General features: G+C 46.8%; 1 protein-coding gene across 2 annotated transcripts in view; it reads right to left on the reverse strand.

Annotated features, from left to right (window-relative positions):
• Positions 1 to 17,148, reverse strand: part of grin1b (glutamate receptor, ionotropic, N-methyl D-aspartate 1b) — a 31,995-nt gene extending 14,847 nt beyond the window's left edge. Inside the window, exons 1-7 of one of the 2 annotated variants that reach the window (XM_078086501.1) lie at positions 16,477 to 16,898; positions 14,772 to 15,028; positions 14,055 to 14,189; positions 10,733 to 10,909; positions 4,796 to 4,858; positions 4,027 to 4,124; positions 2,279 to 2,400 (exon numbers count right to left, since the gene is read on the reverse strand). In XM_078086501.1, the coding sequence (XP_077942627.1) occupies positions 2,279 to 2,400; positions 4,027 to 4,124; positions 4,796 to 4,858; positions 10,733 to 10,909; positions 14,055 to 14,189; positions 14,772 to 15,028; position 16,477 (853 nt within the window). In that variant the 5' untranslated portion in view covers positions 16,478 to 16,898. Of the gene's footprint in view, positions 1 to 2,278; positions 2,401 to 4,026; positions 4,125 to 4,795; positions 4,859 to 10,732; positions 10,910 to 14,054; positions 14,190 to 14,771; positions 15,029 to 16,476 lie in introns of both variants that reach the window. The other variant, XM_078086502.1, reaches the window with a different exon arrangement.
• Positions 17,149 to 17,719: the final 571 nt, after the last annotated feature.

Genomic DNA, 17,719 nt, shown 5'->3' on the forward strand with positions numbered 1-17,719 from the left:
CAGTAGGTTTACAGGAAAACTACGGATGGTCTACAGAAGGTCTATTGGAGGTCTAAAGGAAATATACAGTTCTATGGGAGGTCCACAGGACTTTTCCCAGATGTTTATGTTGTCAGATGAATTAATGGTTCTGTAGTCGCCAGATTGTGGCTTCATAAGAAATAATATTCTAAATATGACAAGCTGCTTTGTTCACGTGAATATCTCGCTTGTGACCTCAAACCTGGAGTAGAAATAAAAAACTAAAAGATCTGAACTGGAAGTCCACGTGGTAGATTCCCTCCGGACCATTTTGTCACGTCTCGTCGCCTTTATCTACGTGATGCGGCTGTGAGCTCTGCAACAAGCGAGTGGACGTCCACTTGAGAGCCTGGAAGAAGTTGGTCAGAGAGGAGGAGGAGGAGGAGTAAGGCCTCCATCTGATCCCTGGAGAGAAACCTCAAAGTTCCCACAGACAAAAGGGCTTAGGGGTATTTTCAGAGCTCAGCCATGCTCCACTCTTAAGTCTGTGAGGGAGGAGTCTCCGTCGATGTGCATGAACGCCACACATCGCTCTTAAGAGTGCAGCAGCTGGTGAGGACGATGTTCTGAGAACAAAGGGCGATGGAGCGGGGGGGATTACCCAGCAGCCACCTCTGTCCCCGGCTCACGGGAAGCCAGAAAATTTAGGATCCCGGAGGATCTTTTGCACGGCCGACGGCGTTTGGGCAGCCGAGTGCACGAGCCACGTGACACAAGGGCCCTTAACAAGTCTGGTCGTCATTAGGAACCTTTGAGGATCTTTGAGGAGCTGCTTCTTGCTGGCGTCCACATACTTTACTCCGTTATGACGTGGCGTTATCCGGCCGACTGGGTAATGAGCTGATTCAATAGCCCCCGCCCCCTCGCCCTTGCGGGGCGGGGACTATGTGTTGCAGTGGGCAGGCCTCTATTGCCCAATTGTAAAAGGGCAAAGAGCATCAAGCAGGAAACAGGAAGCAGCGGCGGCATCTTACCAGTGTTTGTTCAGACACACATCACGGTAACCGTAGCAACACTAGCTGTTTATCAACCCCCCCCCACCCCAGCGAACCTAAATAAAGCCCCTCCCCAGTGTTATAGTGTACTGGGAGAACGGGCAGACGGGCGGGCGGACGACACACACTATAGAAAATGAAACAAACAAAAAGATGTTAGACACATTTAAAGCCAAACAGTTACAACGAGCCAGAACAAAGAAAAGAGCGGTTAGAACCTTTAAACACGCCGTAGCCGCCACAGCAGAATGTTTAAACGTTCAACCGGCTAGAAGAAACCAGAGAGAGAAAACACACCGGGACGGTCAACAGCTAACTGACTGTGATGAGGAGGAGGTCCTTCATCAGAGACCTACAAGCATGGGCGGACAGAGAGAGAGAGAGAGAGAGAGGGGGGGGGCGACCATGTTTCCATCCAACCGCCTCATCGCTATGACGACTGATCGGTGTTTTGGTGTCGGGTCCTGGTGTTTGGTTAGACAGATGGGCTGAATGGCGCTTCCTTAGCTGGAGGCGTGTCTTACCGTCACACGAGGCTTCCTGATTGATTCAATCATTTTGCCTGTTTTTTATATTTTCAATAAATGAGCCGGAGCCGTCCAAGAAAAGGAAATAAGGCCCCACCCTAAAGCATCCCCTGCTCTGAATTGATTGAAGAGAACAGTCTGCCTCATGTGTGTTTATTTCTATTCCATATCAACGTTATTTCTAATACTGTTGAAAGCTTCCCTGTATTTCTATGAAATGTATTATAATGCAAAAAGTCAACTGTTTTTCGGTGAGACATCATACCTACATCGTTTTGGTCATCGTCTCCATGACAACAGGAGGACCTGTGTGTGTCTATGTGTGTGTGTGTGTGTGTGTGTGTGTGTGTGTGTTCAGCACCATGCCGACTGTGGTAATGAAACCAGTTTAAAGCTTGTCTAGCAACTGCTCAAACGTCTAGAAACCACCCAGTCGCCATGGCAACCACCACAGGATAGCATGTCGAAATGAGTGCTGCTGTCTCTTCCATGATGCTCTCACTGTCTTTGAGTTTTCCAACATCCTGACAAGTGTGACGTTGTCTCTGTGTGACACTTGAGTGGTGAGTTTGTCCGACTGTGAACGCCGCTAATACAATTGCCACCACTACCAACTGGACTTTGGGCAAAAAAGTCACGACTTTTGCAAGAACGAAGCAACAGTTGGATGGAATCAGGGCTGAGAGTCAGAGAGGAAGAAGAGAGGTGAGGAAGAGGAGGCTCAGGCGGATGTACCATCTGGAGCTTCACTGAGAGCCTTCCCGGTCATTTCTCTTTCTCCCACCAGCCAGACGTAGCCGGAGCCGGTCATGTTGAGCTGACGGGCTGCTTTGTACACAGCGGCAGCTTCATCCTCACTGCAAACACACAGAGCAGACAGATCAACTAACTGCTTGACAAGCTGGTGGCAACACACAATAACTGCCTAGCAACACCCTGAAAACCACCAACCACACACCGATAACTGCCAACAACACCCCAGAAACCACCTAGCAACTACCAACGACACCCTGACCACCACCAACAACACCGTGACAACCACCAACAACACCCCAGAAACCACCTAGCAACTACCAACGACACCCTGACCACCACCAACAACACCGTGACAATCACCAACACCCCAGAAACCACCTAGCAACTACCAACGACACCCTGACCACCACCAACAACACCGTGACAACCACCAACAACACCCCAGAAACCACCTAGCAACTACCAACGACACCCTGACCACCACCAACAACACCGTGACAATCACCAACACCCCAGAAACCACCTAGCAGCACCCTAACAACCACCAACAACACCCCAGAAACCACATAGCAACTACCAACGACACCCTGACCACCAACAACAACACCCCAGAAACCACCCAGCAACACCCTAACAACCACCAACAACACCCCAGAAACCACCTAGCAACTACCAACGACACCCTGACCACTACCAACAACACCCTAACAACCACCAACACCCCAGAAACCACCTAGCAACTACCAACGACACCCTGACCACTACCAACAACACCCTAACAACCACCAACAACACCCCAGAAACCACCTAGCAACTACCAACGACACCCTGACCACTACCAACAACACCATGACAACCACCAACACCCCAGAAACCACATGGCAAATACCAACAACACCCTGACCACCACCAACAACACCGCGACAACCACCAACACCCCAGAAACCACCTAGCAACACCCTAACAACCACCACCAACACCCCGGAAACCACATAGCAACTACCGACACCCTGACCACCACCAACAACACCGCGACAACCACCAACACCCCAGAAACCACCTAGCAACACCCTAACAACCACCAACAACACCCCAGAAACCACATAGCAACTATCAACGACACCCTGACCACCACCAACACCCCAGAAACCACCCAGCAACACCGACAACCACTTAGACCCCAAAAAATGATCAGCAATCCCCAATAACTACTTAGCAACACCTGGACAAAAGCCTAGCAACATCCAGGGAACCAACTAGGAACACTCTAGCGGAGCGATACCTAGCAACAACCTGACAAAATCTTAGAAACACCCTGACAAGAGGCAAGCAGACACTCCAATAAGGACCATCAGCAACACCCAGATAGTCACCTAACACAAGTATTAAAATGGTGGTACCCCCCCCCCCCCCTCCCCCAACATTTGCAAATAGTCTTTCTTAAGTTGCAAGTTTCTCTGATGATCGCCTTCTAACGGGGCCTAAATGTCGTCTGCTGAAGCAATAAATTCCTTTTGACCCAGAAAGCTGACATCTCCTGCTGCAGGCCCCTGTGCTCAATCGGGTTAATACCAATGCTGATATTGATCCAGAAGAGCATCATCGTTAGCAATAACGTTGGAATAATTAGCTATGCCACCATACAGCAGCATGGCAAACGCCCAATAATCTGGTAGCTAACACCCAGATTGCCATGGAAACCACCCAGTAGCTTTTGAAATACAGACCTGGCGGAGAGGATGATGACTCGGGCCTCCAGGTCTTTGGCCTCCAGCAGTAGGGCCGTCAGGTTGGTGTCTGGGCTGAACAGCAGCACCTTCTCTGCCTGGAGGGGCCGTCACGCAGGACGACAGGTGACAGTAGGATGTTGAGAAGAACAAAACACCACGGGACACATCACAGGATACGCATTATTAGCTGTGAACCATCAGAAATCCTCCATGAACCAGGCCTTGACCATGCTTCCTCTCACCCCCGCGCCACAGGAGGCGGGATCAGTACTCTGCCCTCAACTGAAAGTAAATTGAGTCGAAGCTTAACTACAAAGAAGGAAGGGCAAAGAGTTGTGCATGGTGTGGTGGCACATGCAAACTGAGGCGCTCCCAACCAGCCAACCAGGGACGTGCATGTTAGAGAGCGCTGATGCAACCGCAAACCATAAAGAAAGAGTTGAGTAAAGAGGAGAGAGGAAAAGAAAAGGAGGTGTGATGTTGCAGATGGTCCTGGTGGGCGAGGCTCCTCTGGTCTTCATACAAAACCAAGTCTCAGCCTGGCTGCATGCAACGTGTCATAGGGGGGGGGCGCTGCCTGCGAGTGAACCCATCCCCGGTGAGCAGGAGTCATGATAAATCAAAAGAACGTAAAGAGATGGTGGAGAACAGACGAGCCACCAGGATAAGGGTCTATCTCTGGGTCGGGGGGGTGGGGCCGTGCTGCTACTGCCGAGCGAGCTCATTGGTTGGGCGGCGTGCATCAGCTGACCATGCAAGTTTATACCTTGGGTGTTCTCCTGAAGTCATAGCTGTGTTGGTCGAGGTTTTCATAGTTCCTGTTTTTAGTCTGATGGTAATGTGCACAGAGAGAATATGAAGACAGAAGATTACAGTCAGAAGGGAAGAGAGAAGCATCAACACAGGACTCTACAGGGGGTCCACCTGTCTGTCCACCTGTGGTCCTGTCTACCTGCGTGCCTGTCTGTCTGCTGTCTATCAGATGTGATCATACTGCGGATGTTGTGTTCTTTTGTTATTGACCCTAAACATTAAAGATTGTTTTTAACAATAAGAGATGAATAAATTATTTGTATTCGTTGAGATAAAAATACTGCTGAGAAGTTATTTTTAGAGGCGGCAGAGAACAAAGAACCAGAAGGTGTGTTTGATCACAGCGACGTCTCCAGAGGACATTGATCATGACTCCTTGGTCTCTACGCCAGAAAACACAGCAGAAGAAGAAGCTGTAGCTTCTGGAGAGGAACGGGGGGTCGTCGTGGCGCAGGGGTTAGAGAAGGTGTGCTGGGAAGCACACGGTTGGTGGTTCGAGTCCTGGCTGCCCCATGTTCCATGTTGAAGTGTCCCTGAGCAAGACACCTAACCCCTAATTGCTCCCCGGGCAAAATGTGAAAAAGCCGTGGGTTTAAAGTGTAATGTAAGTCGCTTTGGATAAAAGCGTCTGCTGAATGACCTGTAATGACTTGTAATATTGCTCACACAAGCTGTCATTGATGGGAGCTGTCAATCCTCACATCAGATGTTCTCTTGTATCCATTAAGAACAACGCCAAAATCAGCCTCTCATCCTGCTGTCTCTCCACCTTCAGTACTGTTACTCATACCTCACCTCCACCCCCTCGTAACCTCCATTGCCCCCCCCCCCCCCAGAGCCCCGGGACGTTGGTCCATGCGTTAAATATTCATGCGTTTGGATGTTGTACTAGTACATATTAAGTACACTAGTCACGGGTCCACGCAGTGATTGACAGGTCCTTACTAGAGACGTACACTTCACTGGTTGATAAAAACAACAAGACGCCCTCACGAGGAGGTTCACTTACCGCCCCCCCACACAGCGAGGCGACCGCCATTGTTTCATTATGAATCACACGGATGCTTAATTCAGAAACTTTTCCTAATGTGCTGTAATATTCATGTTTCTCCTGCAAAATTCATGAGGCACATGGAGGCTCCGCTGGGAGACAGGAAGTCGCTTTGTTCCCTTTTCTAAAGCGTCTCTGGACTGTTTGTGTTTGACTTCCTCTAACTGGCTCACTGCTATTTAAATGATTCAGGTTGAACATTCTGTTCATACGGTCAGACTCAAACATTCGGATTGAAACATTGAGATTTAAATATTCAGACTCAAACATTTGGATTTAGACACTTTAGATAGTAAATCGGTACTAGGTACTTGTACTTTTACTAGTAATCGGTAATCGGAGTACTCAATACAGGTGAAAATGCAGACGGACTTAATGAACCCGTCTGTCCGTAGACGTCCTGACAGTGGAGCAGGTCAACAGCTGAGCGTGGAGAACGTTGGACAGCAGACAACAGAGAGAAGAGACGGACAAATAGAGATGTGGAGAGAGATAGAGATGGATGGACGGCCTGATAGAGAGATCGTATACGGATAGACGGATAGAGACAAATAGAGAAGGATGGAGATAGAAAGACAGGTAGAGATGGACATATATATGTACATATATGTACATATATATGTACACATATATATATACATGTACATATATATATATGTACATATACAGAGGTGTCAAGTAACAAAGTACAAATACTTCATTACCTTACTTAAATAGAAATTTGGGCTATCTATACTGAAGTATTTATTTTTCAGATGACTTTTTACTCCTTACTCCAAAAGCCTCGTTACTCCTTTTTCATTTTGGCTTGTTTTTATTGTTCTGTCGATTTTTGCTGCTTTGTCAAGAATTTCTACTGCGCATAAATCGATGGCTCTGTCTATCGATTCATGCTACCCTATCAAAACATGCTCATCTGTACATCAAATAAAGGCATAAAGTAAGTGTTTTTTCTCTCATGTGTCTAATTATAAAAAGTGTAATACAATTTATTTATATCAGGGGTAGCAGATTCCACATGTTATTACTACATGTTATTACTACATGTCATTACTACATGTTATTACTACCTGAAGAAAGCTTGGGCAGTATGTTTGCTGTGAGCCCCTCTAGAACCATGTGCATGTCGCTGCGACACAGTGAGCTACATGCAACTATTCCAAATGTAACTTCAAGAGCTAAACCAGTGTGCAATCTGAGCTGTTTACCTTAAATAAGCCAAAAGCGCAAAGAAAGGGGGTTTGGGTGGATGTTTCTCACCATGTTTCTGCAAATGGAAAACGGACTACGGATAATACGACACAGACGGAGGATACACAGTCCGTGCAATTATTTCATATTTCATTTCACGAGAACGGTCATTGTACAATCTACACGCTCAATGTACTTTTCAACTTGGCCAAAAGAGGAAATAATGGGGATTTTGGGGATGTTGCTCTGTTAACACGTCGTTCACCGACAGGGTGGCAAAATATTATGTGCGTGTCAAGGAAACTTGGAAAATCGACTCGCCGCATGCGCAATACCACAAAGTCGCAGTTCTCGACAAGTAGCAGAAAATGATAGAACGCCGGCTTGTCGTCGTTCAAAAACACACACACACAAACCCGTCCAGATACATTGTGCGATCCGGATAGAATGCATTCGATTGTGGTTGGATGAGAAGTATAAACACACAACCTCCAGACACCCGGTTGGTTTTCTCCAAAATCAGAGTGGCGGCGGGTCGACCGTCTCCTGAACGGCACAAGCCGACCTCAGTTGGGTATTTAGCCACATGCACATTCCATGAAACCTTAAATGAGTATCTTCATGACACAGAACCTTATTGAGAATGTGGCGCACAGCGACTTGCAAGCAGCGCAGCGTCTTCCCATCATTATAACAGCCCCCCCCCCCCGGGGAGACACTGTCCACCCGATCAATGTGTCCTCTGAATGTCGCCATGTTTCCATCATCATAACAGCCGCTCACGTGAGCTGAAGGAACCTTCTGATCATATTGTGATCTGACATGTTCTGTGTTCAGGTTACACATTAACACTTTGTCCCCAATGGAATTACTTTTGCTTTTATACTTTAAGTAGTTTTGAAACCAGTACTTTTATACTTTTACTTAAGTAAAACGCTTGAGTTGATACTTCAACTTCTACAGAAGTCCTTTTAAACGCTACGAGTTAATTTTCCGGTGTTCGGCAAAAGTGTTGAAGTGCAGAGTTGAAATCACACTGTAAAAAGTTGATTGAACTCAGAGTCATTTGTATGAAGGAGCTGGAGTCATTATTCAGAGTCGAGATCAGATTGTCGACACTTGTGGACTTGTGGACCCACAAGGTTGGTGGTTCAACGCCCGGCTTCTCCATGTCAAAGTGTCCCTGAGCAAGACACCGAATCTCTAATTGCTCCCCAGGCTAAAATGTAAAAAGCATGGGTTAAAAATGCAATGTTAGTTGCTTTGGATAAACGTGTCAGCTAAATGACCTGTAATGAAAGAGCTAAAGAGATGGTAGCCGACCCCTCTCACCCCGGACAAAACCTTCCATCTGGCAGGAGGTCCATCAGGACTAAGACCTCCCGCCACACCAACAGTTTCTTCCCGTCGGCAGTCGGGCTCATCGACAGAGCCGGTCCCCCACTGACTGACTCTGACATCCCACCGGTCACTTTTTCTCACTGCACATGTCACTTTATTTTTTAATATTTTGTAACTTTTTAAATATTTGTAACTTTTTAACTTTATTCCCTTGTTTTGTTTTCTGTATATATAAGTAGAGAGAGATACAGAAGGATAGAGATAGAGAGATAGTGATTAGCGAGCTGGATCAACAGATAGAGATGGTACATGTGTTTTTATAATGTAATAAAAATCTAAAACGCAATGAGATTATGTGATTATGTTCTCTTTCCCGGAAAAGGTTCGTTACCCAGAACCTGACAGTCAACTTTGGAAACTCCGTGTTAACGCCCACTCTGACCGCTAAGAACCTCGGCGTCACACTCGACAGCCGACTCTCCCTGACTCCACCATCACTGACAACACCATCCTGTAGATACTCACTCTACAACATCAGGAGAACACGTCCTCTTCTGACTCAGAAGGTACTGATTCAGGCTCTTGTCATCTCCTCCTGGACTACTGTAACTCTCTCCTGCAGGTCTCCTGCTACCACCATTCCACCTCTGCAGCTCATCCAGAATGCAGCAGCTCCACTGGTCTTTAACCTTCCTAAGTTCTCCCTCACTCCTCCACTCCTCCGCTCTCTTCACTGGTACCGGCGGCTCATCCAGTTCAGAACATGGTGCTCACGTACCAGGCTGTGAATGGATGGGGTCCAGCTTACATCCAGGACCTGGTCCAACCCGACATCCCGACCTCTGACCTCTCCGCTCTGCATGTGATAAACTGCTTGTTCCTCCTCACTGAGAGCAAAACACTCCACTAGATCTCCACTCTTTGCTGTCCTGCTCCTAAATGGTGGAAGGAGGTCTCTGAAGACATCAGGACCACAGAGAGCCTTCACATCTTCAGACTAAAGACACACCTCTTCACACTCTACCTCCACTAACACACTAACAAATTGTAGCACTTAAATTGTACTTGTAACGTCACTCATCTATAGAAAATTGTAAATTGGCTTATTTGAGGAAATCACACTTTCTTGTTTCTTGTTCTCCTGAGTTTGTACCCTATGGTTGAATGCACTTATTGTACGCCGCTTTGGATAAAAGCGTCCGCTAAATGACATGTGATGTAATGTAAATGTAATGTGGGGCAGGTTACCCTGAAAGACGGTTTATCTGACAACATATTCTGGTAGAGTCTCTCGAGGCAATGTGGTCTCAGGGGGATGACGAGATACTCATGGACCATTTATTAGTCAACCAGAGGAGGGAAACAAAGGCCTCTGAAGCCGGACAGGTAGAGGAGCTCACCTGCGAGTGCCTGGTGGGCGGATTTTGGCATGTTGGTGCACGGCCAGTTGCACCAATCTGGAAGCAAAATGAGCTGGTTGTCAGCCCAAGGAACATGGACCTACCCACCTGTGGCCCCTAGGGAGAAGCAACATCTCCTCTCTAGTAGGTTCTAGATATGGGTGGGTGAAAGAGAAGGTTCTGGAAACAAACTGCTAGAGAGGGGCCGAGACCCAAACAAGAACCTTTTGGAGTCTCTGGGTGGAGGTCTGGAACGAGACTACTGAGACAGACTTTTCTGATGGCCTCCAGCAAGTCCAGCTGCATGACTCCAAGAGACGCCAGGAGATGAGATACCTCCTGACTTGCCGAAGGCTCTGGAGGATTGTTGGGATGTCTTGGCTGACACTTGAGTGTTTGCTTTGAGATCAGGCACAACACACAACCGGAAGGTCTGAGTTCAGGTTCCTCTAGCGGTGGTCATCACCTTTGGGGCAGTTCAATGATCTCCCTTCTGAGGGAGTCTGAACTCAGCCTTAGAGACAAGGAGAGATCTCTCTTATAACGTTGTGATAATGGAGGAATTGTTGCTAACATGCTAACCCCCATGAGAAGAAATCTTCTCAACCAGAGACGTTTCTACTGTGGTTTCATCTCCCAAGATACAAAAAATACAAACAAAACTTTACTGCTTTTGCATTAATAAAGCCGCACAAGACAAAAATGTTTAAAAGAAATTCATGGGGATGAAACTCACGATGGAGGAGTGAAGTCATGACGCACACATACACACACGCACACACAGACTCGTTGTCATGCAACAACCAACCAACTTCTGGATTAGAATAAAGCACAGTCAGCACACACATACTGTGAGCTTGTGTGTTGTATACGAGTTTGTGTGAGTGTCTGTGTGCGTTAAGCTGACCTTGGTCTCGCGCTCCTCCAACAGCGTCTCCAGCCTCTTCTGGGCGGCTCGTCCTTCGTGGTCGTCGCTGACGATGAGGATGATGTGGTTCCACCTGAACTCCCTCATCAGGTCGAACCACACGTGGGCCTGGTGGGAGTAGGGGGGCACGGTCCTCAGGAAGGACAGGTGGATGCTCTGAAGGGAAGGAGGAGGAGGTCTTTATCAACGAGTAAACAGGAAGTGACACATCTGGGCTGGGGAAGATCAAGAGCTGTATACGATCAGCGTGTAGCCCCGCCCTAAAGCATCCCCTGCTTTATGGTCTATTAGAGACCTGTCAATCAGCGTGTAGCCCCGCCCTAAGGCATCCCCTGCTTTATGGTCTATTAGAGACCTGTCAATCAGCGTGTAGCCCCGCCCTAAGGCATCCCCTGCTTTATGGTCTGTTGGTCTGTTTTGACTCTAAATGGATCATGATTTAGTAAATGTAATAAAACATCACGCTCTGTTAAAGAAGACTTGAAACTAGAGACTGAGACCATAAACTCATTTTTACAATGTTTACTGAGGGAATAAATCAAGAGAGAAGATGCTCCATCTCGCCACCGATTATCGGATTCTTATCATTTTCACACTGAAGCATTATTAAGGTCTTAACTCTCTGCTAAGAAATGTTGAGAGGGATCCACCATTGAACTAACCACTGGCTGTCCCTCCCCACAGATAGAACCACCATCACATAGAACCACCATCACATGTTCTATGTGATGGTGGTTCTATCTGACGGTGGTTCTATGGTCTATGGTGACGGTGGTTCACAAAGAACCACCATCAGATAGAACCACCATCACATAGAACCACCATCAGATAGAACCACCATCACATAGAACCAGTGTCAGATAGAACTACCATCCACAGTAGTTCTATCTGACACTGGTTCTATGTGATGGTGGTTCTATCTGATGGTGGTTCTATGTGATGGTGGTTCTATCTGATGGTGGTTCTATGTGATGGTGGTTCTATCTGATGGTGGTTCTATGTGATGGTGGTTCTATCTGACACTGGTTCTATGTGATGGTGGTTCTATTTGATGGTGGTTCTATGTGATGGTGGTTCTATCTGATGGTGGTTCTATGTGATGGTGGTGGTCCCTGCAGTGGTCCTGCTGTGCTTCTGGTTTACTACTCACAGTTACTTGAATCATTTCTGTCATATAGTCTCATGTATTATACATTGTTCATTCTGTACACATGACATCATTGTAGTCTGTCCATCAGGAGACGGATCCTCCTCTGACGTTCTCCCTAAGGTTTCTTCCCTTTTTTCCCTCTTGGAAGGGTCTTCATTGTTTGGGGAGTTGTTCCTGTGCCGATGGTGGGTTTCAGGGCCAGAGGATGTCGTATGTGTACAGACTGCAAAGCCCTCTGAGGCAAATTTGTAATTTGCGATTTTGGGCTACACAAAATAAAATGAATTGAATTGAATTGAAACTTGAGGTCCTGGGTGATGATGGAGCCCAGGAGATGGAAGGAATCCACAGTGGTGACGGGGAAGTCACACAGGGTAATGGGGGAAGGTCTGGCTCTGTTCTTCCTGAAATCCACAACCATCTCCACTGTCTTCAGAGCGTTGAGCTCCAGGTTGTTCTGGCTGCACCAGGACACCAGATGGTCAGACTCAACGGGCCTGTAATCATTGAGTCCTGTGATCCTGGGCTTCTTGGGGACAGGGATGATGGTGGAGGCCTTGAAGCAGGCTGGTACGTGGCAGGTCTCCAGGGAGGTGTTGAAGATGTCAGTGAACACCGGAGACAGCTGGTCAGCACAATGCTTCAGGGTGTGAGGGGAGACGGAGTCCGGGCCGGCTGCCTTACGGGGGTTTTGTCTTTTAAAGAGCCGGATAACGTCTCTCTCCAGAATAGAGAGGGTCCTTGCTGGTGGGGGAGGGGAAGGTGATATAGATGAAGAGGCGTGAGCACCTGATGGGCTGGGGGAGGGAGGATCAACACATGAGTTCTTCACATCAGGATGTTTGCAAGATGTTTGCGAGATGATTTGCAAATGAGTGCTTGGTGCAGTTCTAGGTATGGACATGTTATTCTTAAAATGGGGAGCAGGTGCTTCATGTTGAAGTGAATTTGACCCTGATAGTGCTTCATCTTTTTGCAACATGTTCGTGTGCTGGTGTAATTTCATTCTAGCGTACGCATGCATGTTTATATTTTAATACTCAACAGTACTTAGCAAGTTCGTGTGTGAGATTTCCTTTGTTAAAGTCCCCGAGGACAATAACTAAAGAGTCTGGGTTGGTCCACTCCACACTATCTGGTCGGTGAACAGTGTTGTAGGATCACCGTTACGTCGTTGCACCAGCTGGTGATGAAGAAGAAGCAGATTCCTCCACCCTTCGTCTTGCCGGAGAGCTCCGTGTCGCGGTCCGCTCTGAGCAGCTGAAGCACAAAACGGAGGATGTAGAGAAGTCTCTGTCTCTCCTCACCAGCAGCTGCATTTCGTCCAGTTTGTTGCATAGTGAAGCACGTTGGAGAGAAAGATGCCTGGCAGCGAGTGCGAGAACTCACCAACGAGCCCGTTTTCCTCTCCTGATACGTGAGCGCACCTTTGACTAGAATGTCCAGTAATTCCACGGAAGAAAGCAGGGAAGTTGGAAGTAACTCCGCTGGAGTTGTTCCTCGGATGTTCAAGAGCTCATCTCTGGTGAAAGAGCTCCGGGAATCGCAGCAGGAAACATAATTAACAAAAACAACAAAAAACGAAGCACCGTGGCAGCCATTGTCGGCGCCATCTTAGATCAAATGAAGGATCATAAAGGATCATGAAGGAGATGGAGGAAAGGAAAGAGAGGAAGGATATGAAGGAGAGGAAGGAAAGGAAGGAGATGAGGAGAGGAAAGATAGGAAGGAGAGGAAGGAGATGAAGGAAACAGATCTGTTTGGAAGTGATCACGCCCGCGTTCACTACCTGAATTGTTCTTAGCCACTGTGCTGCGTCCTTCCCTGATTTGTTACTGTCACCAGCACGCCCAGTGTACTTTAATGGTCATGTGATAGACTAGTGGAGGCAGATCATTTCAAAGGATGCTGAAATGCCCGAGTGGACTGAGATGGTTTTAAGAGATGGACCCTCAGTGGAGAATGTGAGGGGACAAAAGACGGTGCCCTGAGGAACACCATGATGCAGAAACCCTTCAGCTGAAAGCCCTGTGTGGTGCGACACCATAACCGGTTACATAGGACATAATCCTGGTCACGTATGACATCACCCTGGTCACACATGACATCATGCTGGTCCCGTCATAGCATGAAAAGATGCGGTGGGGTTACCTTGTCTGAGTAGATGGACATCCGGGTGGTCAGGCCCACCACAGGGATCCGGTAGAAGCCGGCGGTGTAGGAGACGGGGGTCGGGGTCAAGTGGTCGTTGGACTGAGGAGGATGGCTGACCAGGATGGCGTACACCTGCAGGGGAACATCCACCTTTACTCCACCTCATTTGATAATCACTGAGCAGAGTAACTAATTATGGTATGTTAAGAAAAGTAATCTCTCAGTTTAGTTTCTTTATATTAAGAGATCTTAACACAATGCGTTTGTGTTTAAAGCCAACAAACCAACTCTCATTATGATATGAAAAGAAAATGTTGTCATTATTTTAATAATGTCATTAACATTAATGAGGTTAATAATGTTAATAATATTGAAATAAATATTGTAAATATGAAATTACGCCTTTTTTTCATTTTGATTTAATATCTCACTATTTTTTACAAAACAAAAAAGCTATGTTTTAACTTTTATGTTTTATATTGGATGTACGAGAATAGAAATATTAAATAATCTCTACATCACATGTAGAGAAACCGCCTTCAGTAAACACACTTTAAAACATTGTGTCTGTGTGTACGTGCAGATGTGTGTGTGCATAATCCCCCATCTCTCCTCTGGACGGATTATATCTCAAATTCTACAGCAAAAGAATGATAATCTGACATCCAATTGTCTCTCCCCGTCCTTCCCCCCTGGCCGGCTCACGCGTCTCACCTGGTTGGAGATCAGGTCCTCGCAGACTGAGAGGGCCATCTGGATGGCGTTGGGCTTGTGTGTGACGGAGATGCCGTTCATCCTGAACTTGTCCTTCCCGTAGAGCGCGTTGGCCGAGGTCACCGCCTCCTTGAAGACCTGCTCGTAGCGCTTCTGGCTCAGCACGGCGCCGATGTTCACCAGGCGCGGCTCGCAGCCGCCGAGCGCCAGCGAGCAGCTTTGCAGCACGGCGAGGAGGAGCACGCCGCGCAGCCCCACTGGGGACGGAGAGCAGCAGGGGCCTTTGAGCTTGATGCTATTTGCAATGCTAATACTGAAATAAGCACTTCCTGTGAGCCTGAGCTCATATTGGTGGACGCTAAGCCTGCTACACTAACGGCAACACTAATGCTAACATTAGCGTAGTAAGACAGCGTTCAGCGATACGAGCTGAGGCCTCGTGGGAAGTCTGTAGGCGATGAACGTTGTCAGAACGGCACAAGCTGATCTTAGTTGGGTGTTTCTAAAGCCGCATTAAGACAAACATCCCTTTATTTAAGACGCTGCGCTACTTGCAAGTCGTTGTGATCTGCTAGATTGTCAATAAAGTTAGAAAGAAAACATGTACGGCGAACCCGCGGTCACGATACTCATTTAACGTTACGTAGTATTTGCATGTCACTAAATAGCCAACTGAGGGATTATGCCGTTCTGACAAAGGAACCTGCCACCGACCACCTTTCGCTCTGCTAGTTGAGTCATGCTAACGCTACGCTAAAAACATGAAGGAGAAGAAATACAGGAAATATGTCACAGAATCAGAAGAGGCAATATATCACTAATATAATACGACGATAACGCCACATTAAAAGACAATGACGGCGTGCGAAGGAACATAAATAAATAAAAACACAAATGTAAATGTGTGCACCCTATTCTCTACAACAGGAGTTTATGGTCTCAGTCTCTAGTTTCACGTCTTCTTCAACTCAGCATGATGTTCATTCAGTGAATGATGGTCCATTTAGAGTCAAACGCTAATTGGCAGGAAACAATATCGAAAAGGACTAAATTGTTAACTGGAAGCTTCAAAACATCCAAGAACCGACGAGACGTCACCATGACGACCTCCACTTAATACGACGCTGAGGCCCGACCGACGGGAAAGTGACACGCAGATAATAATCCACCATTTTGGACTCTCCGACCAATCAGAAGACAGCAAACTGCCAAAGGTGAAATGTTCACCTGTGAGCGAATCACACAACCTCAAATTATCAAATTATCAAACGTCATCATGTTTTTGGGGGGCAACAAGGTGAAGCCACGCCCACAAACCTGTTTTTTGATTGACGCCGCTGTCTGATGCTGCGTTCTGATTGGGTCTTAAACAGACTTTATTCCTTTAACTGTGACAACAAATGTAGTATTGTCACTTTAGTCTGTGATTTTAAGAAATCTTAATGCTTTATCTGATATTTTAATTTCTCACAGTTAGCTTTCATCTTTTTAATCCTCTTTCACAATTATGCAACAGGAAATGTAATCTGACATTTAATCCATAAACAGCAGAAGAAGAGAACCGACACAATACGTTTCACTTTTCTCCTCATTGATTTTGCTTTATTCCGTTTCTCGGAGGCGATGAGAGCGACTAATAAATACCCATGAGTATGGATGAAGAGTAACCACGGTGATGAAGATGAAGATGAAGCATCTCACTCACTGTTGCTCTTCGTGCGGCTCTCCGGTACCGAGCCTCTCCTGTTGATTGTCCCCGCCTGTGATTCGTTTACCGGTAACGGCCCGGTACCGTCACATGTCCCGCTCCGGTTGGGTCCGCTGTCTCTTGTCCTCTCGGTGAATAAATTGACGTCACCGTGTCCCGCGGTTTCTTCTTCTGTGGTGATCACGCGCCGCTTCACTCAACACAAAGAGAAAATCAATGAATGTGATTTATCGATTGATCGGCTCATATTTTGAAGCTCGTGCCCGTCGCCCCCGTTGATGCTCGCGGACTTCCAGACGACCTGAAGCTCTCGTGCCCGCGGTGCGTCCTTGGAAGCTGACGCTCGCTCCCGCGTGCTCTTGGCTCGCAAGAGATGAGGCGTGCGGCCAGTGGAGCGCGTGCACGCCCCCCCCCCCCCCCCCCCTCCTTTCTGTGGTGAATTAATGAAGTGACACGTGCTCGTGGCAGCGCGCTCACATTCCGCCACACTGTGAATGTCATATTTAAATTAAATATTCATTTTTAATCAATTATGTCGGTTTGTATCCAGATCATATTATTTATTCATGAATGAGTTCAATACAATCATCTATTAAAAATAAAATCCATGAAACTGACCAGATTCATCATCCAGAGGTTCTGGAGCTTCCTCCATGTCACATGGTCTTCATCAGCAGAGGATCCGAGGATCAATCAATATGATCAACAGGGTGTCCAACATCAGAAGGTCAACAGTTGAAGTTAATTTTCAGTTTTCAACTGTTATTTATTATGCATGCTTTAATTATATATATATATATATATATATATATATATATATATATATATATATATATATATATATTTCGTACGTCAAAATAAAGTAAGAATATTTATTCATATGGTTGTGTTTTTTGTAAAAAACTGTAAATAACTTTGTTCTAGATGAAGGTTAAAGAGAATAAAGACGCGTTAGGACAGACAGACCAATACGTATCTCTGTAATCAATAATCAATGTGAGACCAATGAGAGCTCCTTCTTCTTCTCTTTTTAAATCACACTGCGGCCAGCATGCGTTGTTGCCATGGGGACAGGATGCAGCCCCACATCTCCACTTCGGTTGCCGAGGAAACAGGCCTGTCCCACTGCCCCCCATCTCCCCCATCCCCTCTGCTCACACACACACACACTGTGGTTACACACAGGAGGCGGGGCTTATGAGGATGATTCTACACCTTTAGACAGCTTGGCAGGTCATGT

Source organism: Gasterosteus aculeatus, chromosome 13 (assembly GCF_964276395.1).
Source record: "Gasterosteus aculeatus chromosome 13, fGasAcu3.hap1.1, whole genome shotgun sequence".
In the NCBI taxonomy this organism is placed as follows: Eukaryota; Metazoa; Chordata; class Actinopteri; order Perciformes; family Gasterosteidae; genus Gasterosteus; species Gasterosteus aculeatus.